Below are 10,223 nucleotides of genomic sequence, written 5' to 3'. Positions count from 1 at the left end.
GGGGGGGATATCCAGGCGGGGGGACTTTAAGACCAACCCTCTCCGGGGACCCTTTTGTTCAGCTCTCCAACATAAGCACCTTCTCGCCTCGCCAGGACTTCAGTGGCGACTTGGCCAAGCAGGAACAACCCCCCCCCCCCCCCCCCCCCGCCTTTTCCTTCGACTTTTTGGCAGAGCCGACCCCCGCCTTCGGACCCCCCCCCCCCCCCCATCGAAATGTCCCGCTCTTTCTATGTCGACTCTTTAATCATCAAAGACTCCTCGAGGCCGGCTCCTTCCCTGCCTGAGCATCACCACGGCCAGGATTTCTTCATCCCTCTCAGCGTGCCTTCCCCCCTCGTCATGTCGGTCTCCGGCCCGGGCTGCCCGTCCCGTAAGAGCGGGGCTTTCTGCGTCTGCCCTCTCTGTGTCACCTCGCACCTCCGCGGAGGAGGCGGGGGGGGGGGGGGGCGGCGGCACCATCCCCCTCCTCAAGACCCAGCTCCCCACCGCCGACGCCATCCCCCTCCTCAAGACCCATTTCCCAGCCGCCGAGGCCCAGTGCTGCCCGAGGACCGGCCACTCTCACCCTCCTCCTCCTCCTCCTCCTCCTCCGCCGCCGCCCCCCCCCGCCGCTGCCCCCGCCGCCCTGGGGCACCCACCGCATCACCCCCCCGCCTACAGCGTCGGCGACCCGCGGAGGTTCCACTGCCTCGGCATGGGTAGGAGATTCGGGGGGCTCTTGGGGGGTGGTGGGGTGAGGGGGGGAGCAGCGGGAGAAGGGGGTCTCCCCCCGGGGAGGGAGAGCTGCGGCAGAACGGCTTTTCTCTCTCTTTCTTCCCCCCCCCCCCCCCAACTTTTCCCTTCCTATCCCCCGTCCCGCTGAAGTTCTCCCTTCTCTCCCCCCCCCACCCCAGGAGGGTCCGACTCCAACCAAATCCCAAACGGGAAAAGGATGAGGACGGCTTTCACCAGCACCCAGCTCCTGGAGCTGGAGAGGGAATTCTCCTCCAACATGTACCTGTCGCGGCTGCGGAGGATCGAGATAGCCACCTACCTCAACCTCTCCGAGAAGCAGGTGAAAATCTGGTTCCAAAACCGGAGGGTGAAGCACAAGAAAGAAGGCAAAGGCACCCAGAGAAACTCGCACGGCGGCTGCAAGTGCGGCACCGGCCAAGGGCATCACTACCCCAGGTCGGAGGACGAAGAGTCCCTGTCCCCCTCCTCGGCCACCGAGGAGAAGGAGATCTCCCCGCTATGAACCCGGCCTTGCAGCCCCCCCCAGCTGGGTGCTTCGCTTCCCAGTCCCCTCCACAGTCATAGAGAGAGATATATGAAGATATTTCTTTTTATCTAACTTTTTTTTTTTTGAATCTAAGTGTTTTTAGTCGTGAGAGCTCCGCTAAAATGTTATTTATCCAGCCCTGGGAGCGGACACCTGCTTTTGGTAACGCGGGACTGGACGCGCACGGCTCGCCGTGCCTCCCCCCACCCCCAGGCCACTTCAAGGAATTTAAAAAAAAAAACCCAACCCCAAAACCACCGCATTTGGAACTTTTATAAAACTGAAGAGCAAACAAAAACCCGCAGGGCTGAGAACCTCCTGGACGGACTCCTTCAGAGAAGAAACGAAGGTCGGGCGTTCGGGAAGGCGGTTTGTTTGTGAATGTTTTATATCAAATCTATATTTATATTTATTTAAATAAATGAGATCAGAGGAGAATTGAACTCTTCTCTTTTGGTTGTTTTCTCCCTCTCCCAGCTGGCCGGGGCGGGCTGCGGTCCTTCGTGCGGCGAGCGCGTCGGCCTACGCGTGTCCGACCCCCGCCAAGATGAGAAATCAACGCCGTCGGCTGCGAACCCGAACGCGTTCTCCATTCCCCCGCGTCCTGGGCTGGCTTGGGGGGGGGGACAGGGGATGGGGGCAGGGGGGACCCTTCTCCAGCCGACCCGCCCTGACCCATCCTGCGTCCATCCGGAGGTGGTGTGGTGTGGGATGGAGCTGGAGAGCTGGAGCCGGTCTGTCCCAAAGGAGCTTCTTGCCTCACAGCTCCCTTTCCCGGTTCCTGCAGCGCTGGCAGACGGTGCGTGAGCGGGGCAGAAGGGTGTTATCCCCTCTCACGCCTTTCCCTGGGGTGGGCTTCCCACTCACCCCACCTGCACTCCTGACCCAAAACCACTGCGAGACCTTTAGGTAAATAATAATCCCCGAATAATCCCTGCATTTCTCGTGCTTCATCCCTAACAGAGCTCCGGCTTGGAGGTGTCTCCAATTCCACTTGCCTGCTCCGCTTCTAATTAGGAAACAAGTGATTAAGCCTGCTTGGGGCCGCTGTGACTAACCCTGGCACCCTTGGGTGCTGGAGGATGATGGAGCCCTCGCCGCGTGCTCACCTCGGAGGAGAGGTCGGGTGCGCGGGCAGCGCTGGGGTGGGATGGAGAGGGCCTGGGGTGGGCTCTGCAGCACCCAGCATGCCCGCAGGGTGATGGGACGGGAGCAGAAAGCTGGGAGAGAAGTTTCTAGCTTGGACTGGGAAAAAAAACACAAAAATCTCATTTTTCTGTCTCCTGGCTGTTCCTCTGCCTTGGCTGAGTGCCTGTACAGAGGTTTGGCAGCAAGCACCCCGGCTGGGCAGACGGGGATGTCGGTGGTCCCCTCGCTGGCCGGGCTGGGGGGATCGGAGGGCCAAAGGCTCGTGGGCCTGGAGACCTCCTTGGGGACCTCATGGAGGACCCAGCTGAGGGGCCCCCCTCCTCTTACCCTAAAATCTGCTGAGGTGGGCTCTGGAGACTGTTCTTCCTCTGCTTCGGTTCCCCCTGCATCTAGCTTGATCCTTTAATCCATATAATATAATATACATACTATACTATACTACACTATAATATAGAATCATGGAATCACAGAATGGTTTGGGTTGGAAGAGACCTTAAAGACCATCTGGTTCCAACCCTCCTGCCATGAGCAGGGACATCTTCCACCAGCCCAGGGTGCTCAGAGCTCCATCCAACCTGGCCTTGAGCACTGCCAGGGAGGGGGCAGCCACAGCTTCTCTGGGCAACCTCCTCCAGAGATACAAAAGAAGGGATCTCTTCATTGCAATATTCAACAATTTCTTAAAAGGAAAATTAAATTGGTATTTCTTGTAATAATCGATGTTTTTCTGTATCTTTCAAGGGCTGAAAGGAAACAGGGACATATTAATGCATGCCAGCTATACTGTCAAGACAGTTGCTGTCCTCACCAGCTTTCTCTTTATTTCAAAGCAAATGTTTCATATTAAAAATTCAGGAAAAGAAAAACGGTGCAGTGATTTCCCCCCACGTAAGGCTGGCTCAGTGCTCAACCCGAACCCAGCACCGGGGAGCCCAAGCCAGCGAGACGGGAGCGCTGCTGGGAGCCGCCCGTACCCTAACCCACAGCAGACGTGCTGTAGGGTTTTCGAGTCCAGCATTCAACAGTTAGGAAAAGAAAAGATTTTCCTAGATAAATTTAATCCATTCGCCTTGTGCCCTGACATTCTAATGAGTTGGGGTTTTTCCTTATGGGTTTTTTTTTTTTCCTTCTTTCTATTCTTTTTTTTCTCCCACAAAGTGCAAAGTGGAGGGTTTCCCTCCCCCCACACTCATTGAGTGCCCAAGACAGGCAGCGTTCAGCTCCTGCTTTAAGATTCCTCTCATCGTTGGTTTCCTAAAGAAATGAGGGTTGTGCTGTCTCCCTGGTTAGCTCTCTGCCACTTACCCTCACTCCCTCCTAAGTCTTCAGTCCTGTGATCGATGCCAACCGGCCGGCTGGCACGACAGCTCTGCGAGGGTCTTCAAGATGTTGAGTTCCTGCGAGTTCTGCAGAGCTCGGCAGCCGGCTGGGCTGGGGACGGACGCGGCAGAGACCTCAGCTGCCACCACCCAGTCTGGCAGGAACTGGGTGACCCCTAGCCTGCTGGGAGAGGATGTCTGCGTGGGGAACAAGATGGCATCACCAGGGGCAATGGCTTAAGCTGAAAGAGGGGGAGATTTAGGTTAGATATAAGGAAGAAATTCTCCCCCATGAGGGTGGTGAGGCCCTGGCCCAGGTTCCCCAGAGAAGCTGTGGCTGCCCCCTCCCTGGCAGTGCTCAAGGCCAGGCTGGACGGGGCTTGGAGCACCCTGGGCTGGTGGAAGGGGTCCCTGCCCAGGGCAGGGGTTGGAACAAGCTGGTCCACAAGGTCCCTTCCAACCCAAACCAGTCCGTGATTCTGTCATCCCAGAGGCAGACCTTGAGGCAGAGGACATGGTCAGCAACAGGGCTGGGAGCAGAAGTGACAGCAGAGGCTGCAGGGCCCGGGGGACAGAGGACAGCAGCCGGATAACCCGTTTTTCCTTTTGCCATTCGGTGTGATCCCAAACCATGTTTGTTGCAAGGGCAGTGAACAAGAAACAAATGCACCCTCTCATTTTCCTTTGGTGCTTGTCACAACGATGTTGGAGAGCACTGGAAGCATGGCTGCATTTATCTTTATCTCTCCCATGGGAGCAATAAATTCGCTTCTCTTTGGAGGTGAGAGCGAAGCCTCGGAGAGGTTCAGGCCACCACTGCAGCAGGGCCCTCAAGCCGTGAGGCTCCATGCAACTTCTCAGCCTTATTCCCACTTTTCGCAGCAGATACGTCCCGGGCACGGTCCCAGCACCCACAGCGCGTTGCCCACCAGGTGGGAGGGATGCCCGTGACGCCTGTGCGAGCGACGTCTGCGAATTTTGGGACAGCAGAGGCACCTCTCTCCCCAGTCCTGCCCTGGTGTCCACCCCAGGCATGGCTGAAAACTTTCCCCACTGGAGAATCACAGAATTGCAGAATGTTCGGGGTTGGCAGGGACCTCTGTGGGTCATCCAGCCCAACCCCCTGCCCAAGCAGGGTCACCCAGAGCAGGCTGCACAGCACCGCGTTCAGGCAGGTCTGGAATATCTCCAGAGAAGGAGACTCCACAGCCTCCCTGGGCAGCCTGGGCCAGGGCTCCGTCACCCGCAGAGGGAAGAAGTTCTTCCTCCTGTTCAGCTGGAGCTTCCTCTGCTTCAGTTTGTGCCTGTTGCCCCTTGTCCTGTCGCTGGGCACCACTGAAAAGAGTCTGGCCCCATCCTCCTGACCCCTACCCTGCAGATATTTAGAGGCATTTCTAAGGTCCCCTCTCAGCCTTCTCTTCTCCAGGCTGAACAAGCCCAGCTCGCTCAGCCCCTCCTCGTAGGAGAGATGCTCCAGTCCCCTCCTCATCCTTGTAGCCCTCCGCTGGACTCTCTCCAGTAGCTCCTCATCTTTCTTGAAGTGAGGAGCCCAGAACTGGACACAGGACTCCAGATGGGGCCTCACTAGGGCAGAGTAGAAGAGAAGAGCTGGGAAAGGGAAGGGGTGATCTACGGAACCCCCCTGCACCCATCCCTAGCTTGTCCTGGTTTTTGACTCCCACTTGTCCTGACCCAGCCCCGCTGCCCAGGGCTCTTCCCCCCCCCCTTGCACGGTTCAGCCCCACGGCTCAGCCGTAGGAAGAGGCCACGGGCAAAAGGATCAGGCCCACTCGTGGATTTCTGTTGTGCCCGCAGGGATAAGACGGCCGGGAAGCGAGAGTCCGGCTGCCACTGCGCCGGGAATCCGGCCAGCATCCCGCCCCCGGCCCCTCCGAGCATCCCCCCCGGCCCCTCCGAGCATCCCCCGACCCCTCCGAGTTTCCCCCGACCCCTCCGAGTCTCCCCTGGCCCCTCCGAGCATCCTCCCCGGCCCCTCCGAGCATCCCCCGACCCTTCCGAGCTTCCGAGCTTCCTTCTGTTGTTTTATTTTTCTTTTCCTTCTTTCCATTATTTTTTCTGTTCTATTCTTTAAGCCCCCCTGAGCATCCCTCCCGACCCCTCCGAGCCTCTCCTGACCCCTCCGAGCACCCCCCGGCCCCTCCGAGCATCCCCCCCAGCCCCTCCGAGCATCCCCCTGCCCCTCAGAGCATCCCCCCGAGCCCCTCCGAGCATCCCCCTGCCCCTCGGAGCATCGCCCCCAGCCCCTTCGAGCATCCCACAGCCCCTCGGAGCACCCCCCCCCCCGCCCCTCCGAGCATCCCCCTGCCCCTCCGAGCATCCCCCAGCCCCTCGGAGCACCTCCCCCCGGCCCCTCCGAGCATCCCCCTGCCCCTCGGAGCATCCCCCTGCCCCTCGGAGCATCCCCCCCAGCCCCTCCGAGCATGCCCCAGCCCCTCCGAGCATCCACCCCAGCCCCTCCGAGCATCCCCCTGCCCCTCGGATCATCGCCCCCAGCCCCTCCGAGCATCCCCCTGCCCCTCGGAGCATCTCCCTCAGCCCCTCCGAGCATCCCCCTGCCCCTCGGAGCATCCCCCTGCCCCTCCGAGCATCCCTCGGAGCATCCCCCGGCCTCTCCGAGCATCCCCCGGCCCCGGGGGAGGGGGGGGGGAGGATTTCAGCTGCTGGAAGCGACCCCAAAGAGATCAGAAGCGTGTGCTACGTGCTCTGGAATAAAAAAAAAACAACCAGCAAAACCCCCAACAAGTTTCAGAGGAACGACGGAGCGGCGATTTCCAGCCCAGCGCCGGCACCGCCCGAGCCGGAGCGCGGGGGGCTCGCCGGGCTGCGCTTTACGCTGCCCGCTGCTCCGAGGAGCAGACAAAGATGGATCGGGAGGCATTGAAAAGCGGGTTCAAACGCTTTTTTATTTCAAACGGTTCCAGAAAAAGGGGGGGATTGTCACTTCCAGGCAAGAACCGTAGCGCTTCGGTGACTTTTTGTGTCAGCCTCGCCGCTTCCAGCTCCGCCGCTCCGCTCCCTGCGCGGGGTTCGCCCGGTTCGGGGATCCAAAGCCGCTGCGGGCAGGAGCGAGGGCTTGAGGCTGGGCTCCTCCGCTCCGGGAGGGGTTTGCCAAGAAAGTTTCCCACCCTGGCTCGGTTTTTCTTCCCGTCCTCAAGCGAAGGAACCTCGGGAAAAGCCGGGTTTGACCGTTTAGTTGGAAACGCCGTGGGAGAGGGAGGAAACGCTCCGGCTCCGTGCGAGCGCGGAGATGCGGGGACGCCGCGGGGGGGGGGGGAAAAGGGGGGGGAACACAGGCTTGCTACCCCCACCCACCTGAGATCTGGAAAGTCGAGTTGTATGTGGTGCGTGTGCCCCCCCGGGCATCCCACGCGTGTTCTCCCCCCGCCCCGCGTCTGCGCGCAGCCGCTGCCCCGCAGGTCCCCGTGTCCCCCCCACCCACGGGAGACGTGTCCCCCGTCCCCCCCCACCCATGGGAGTCTTGCTGCGGGTGGGAGGGCAGCTCTCCCCTGCCCGGGGCAGCCCAGCCGGGTCAGATTTTGCTGCCAAAATCGAGAATTTTATATATATTTTTATATATAGATAATTGAATTTTTTAATTTTTTAAATTTTTAATTTTTAATTTTTATTTTTTTATGTTTTATTTTTTGTTTTTAAATTTTATTTTTATTTTTAATTTATTTAATTTTTATTTTTATTTAAATTTTAATTTTTAATTTTTTAATTTTTAATTTTTTAATTTTTAATTTTTAATTATTTATTTAATTTTACTTTTTTATTTAATTTTTAAATTTTTATTTTTAAACTTTTAATTTATTTATTTATTTTTAATTTTATTTTTTTTTTTACGGTGGGGACCCCCGACCGCCGCAGCTTGCCCCCCCCCTCCCAGGCTTTGAAGGCACAGCGAAAGGGCTTCGCCGTGGGCTGGGGCGAACCGCTCAGTCACCGTTTCATTAGGCACTATTTGAACCTTTGCAACACGTGGTAATTTCTGGGGCAAGCTGAAAAGGGGGGATTATGTAGGAGGGACAGAAGGAAATTAGCCAACGGTTAATTTAACTCGTTTTCTGGTAGAATTTTCGATACATTCCTAATTGACCGAGGAGGCAGGTGAAGTCTTCAGTTCCAGGCAGACTCATTCACGGTGAGAATAAATGGCTTTTTCAACTCGCACTGCTCACAATATATCATCGGGGAAAAGACATGCGATGAATATGTTGATTTTCTTCTTTTTTTTTTTTTTTTTTAAATTATTATTAATGGAATTACACCCTGCCACGCAGGTGTGAGGGTAAAAACCTACCCCGCGATGAAATCAGATTAACGATGAAATGAGGATTTTATTGGCTTTCTATGTCGCGCAGACCTGGATTTAAACTGTCAAAACACGAAACAAGGTGGTGGTGGGGAAGTTACTCTGGAGGCACCGGTGCCAATCAACGGGCAGAAGTGGTGGCTTGGTACCCAAATAATAATTAGCGGTAATTCGCGGTGGATATCCCCACCCCCCACTCGCCGCTATTTATATCATATAGAGAATGTATGATCAGCCCGTAATGGCACATCGCGTCGGGGTGCGGGGTTTGCCAATTAACCCTCGTCACCCCGGGGCGTTAGGAAGCGGGAGCGCTCCTTCGCAGGGTCCGAGGTTTAACCGCAGAATAAAATATAATGAAGCGTTAGATGGTGTCGGGAATAACCCCTGGCGGAGGGACCCTCGGGGAAAGGGGCCCGGCCCGGTCCGAGGGTCCCGGGGCCGTTTGGGAGAGGCGGGACAGGAGCCGTCACCCCGCACCGGGGACCGACGGGCTGGGGGTGACCCCGCACCGGGGAGGGATGAGCTGGAGGTAACCTCGAAGAGGGGACCAATGGGCTGGGGGTGACCCCGTATCGGAGGACTAGGTGTGACCCCGCACCGGGGAGGGATGAGCTGGGGGTGACCCCGCAGAGGGGACCGGCGGGGTAGGGGTGACCCTGCACCGAGGAGGGATGAGCTGAGGGTGACCCCGCAGTGGGGACCGACGGGCTGGGGGTGACCCCGCACCGAGGAGGGATGAGCTGCGGGTGACCTCGAAGAGAGGACCGACGGGCTGGGGGTGACCCCTCATCGGGGACCGGCGGGCTGGGGGTGACCCCGCACCGGGCAGCGACGGGCTGGGGGGTGACCCCACAACGAGCATCGACGGGCTGGGGGTGACCCCGCACCGGAGGACTAGGGGTGACCCCGCACCGGGGAGGGATGAGGTGGGGGTGACCACGCACCTGGGACCGGCGGGTTGGGGGTGACCCCGCACCGGGGACCGACGGGTTGGGAGTGACCCCGCACCGAGGAAGGAAGAGCTGGGGGTGACCCCGCAGTGGGGACCGACGGGCTGGGAGTGACCCCGCACGGGGGAGGGATGAGCTGGGGGTGACCCCGCAGAGGGGACCGACGGGCTGGGGGTGACCCCGCACCGGGTACCGGAGGGCTGGGGGTGACCCCACAACGAGAAACGGCGGGCTGGGGGTGACCCCGCACCGGAGGACTAGGGGTGACCCCGCACCAGAGAAGGATGAGCTGGGGGTTACCCCGCAGTGGGGACCGGCGGGATGGGGGTGACCCCGCACCGGGCAGCGGTCCCGGCGCGGTACCTGCGCGGGGTGCGGAGGGGCGGTGGGCGCAGGGCCCAGGGGACCCGGCCGCCTCTGCCAAGGGCCCCTTTGTAACCCGCCATAGAAACGGGAGGTGTTCTGCATGACAAAGCCCAATTAAGCCCGCTATTCAGGGGCTCTGCAGCTGGCAGCCCATTGGGGGAGTGGGGGGAAACGCGAATATATTAATTATGCGAGGGGGCGGTGAAAAAACATCAACGACCGCCGTCCTGGGTTGAGTGTTGGGTATGTTTGTTTGGGTTTTTTTTTTTTTAATGTGTCAGTCCCGTTATTTATTTGTGCCTCTATGTGGTGGCTGGGGGGCGGGCGGAGGGTCGGGTGTCTGCCCCGGGGGGCACAAACCCCATCCCCGGGGGTCACAAACCCCATCCCCGGGGGGCACAAACCCCATCCCTGGGGCTGTGTCCCCAGGAGCATCCCTCCAGGAGCATCCCTCGTCGGCCTCGGGGGGTTTGCGGAGAGGAGCCAGGTTGTGGAAGAGGTCTACGGGCTCTGGCAAAACTGTGATTTAATCTACCAGCAAAACTGTTGGTTTTCTCCAATTCTCTCTCTCTTTTATTTTATAGTTGTTACTCAGCAGGGGTCAGCTGTAAGCCTGCCAAAGGGCTTTCGCAGGCTGAGGGGCACCAAGCCCTTCAAGACTGAAGATCAGCCGGAGAAGAGAAGGTACTGGAGACCTAAGGTCAAGCTTGACCCATACAATCTGTTTGCTTTTCGGTTTCACCCTTCCAAGCCAACGTGCTGTAGTGGACGTGTGGCTACAGTCGGTACGTAAAACACAATTTCAGACTCCAAAACCCAAAGCATCCGAGAAATAT

At 58.4% G+C, this 10,223-nt stretch overlaps 1 protein-coding gene across 1 annotated transcript; it reads left to right on the top strand.

The window, feature by feature from the left end:
- The first annotated feature begins 216 nt into the window (after window positions 1-216).
- Window positions 217-1,240, top strand: GSX2 (GS homeobox 2). Its single transcript, XM_075420151.1, is given in 3 exon segments — window positions 217-431; window positions 433-701; window positions 897-1,240. Coding segments are annotated over 3 exon segments (828 nt in total).
- The last annotated feature ends 8,983 nt before the right edge of the window (window positions 1,241-10,223 follow it).

The sequence above is a fragment of the Opisthocomus hoazin genome, chromosome 5 (assembly GCF_030867145.1).
Source record: "Opisthocomus hoazin isolate bOpiHoa1 chromosome 5, bOpiHoa1.hap1, whole genome shotgun sequence".
Taxonomy (NCBI): domain Eukaryota; kingdom Metazoa; phylum Chordata; class Aves; order Opisthocomiformes; family Opisthocomidae; genus Opisthocomus; species Opisthocomus hoazin.
This window is presented reverse-complemented; position numbering and strand designations above follow the sequence as displayed.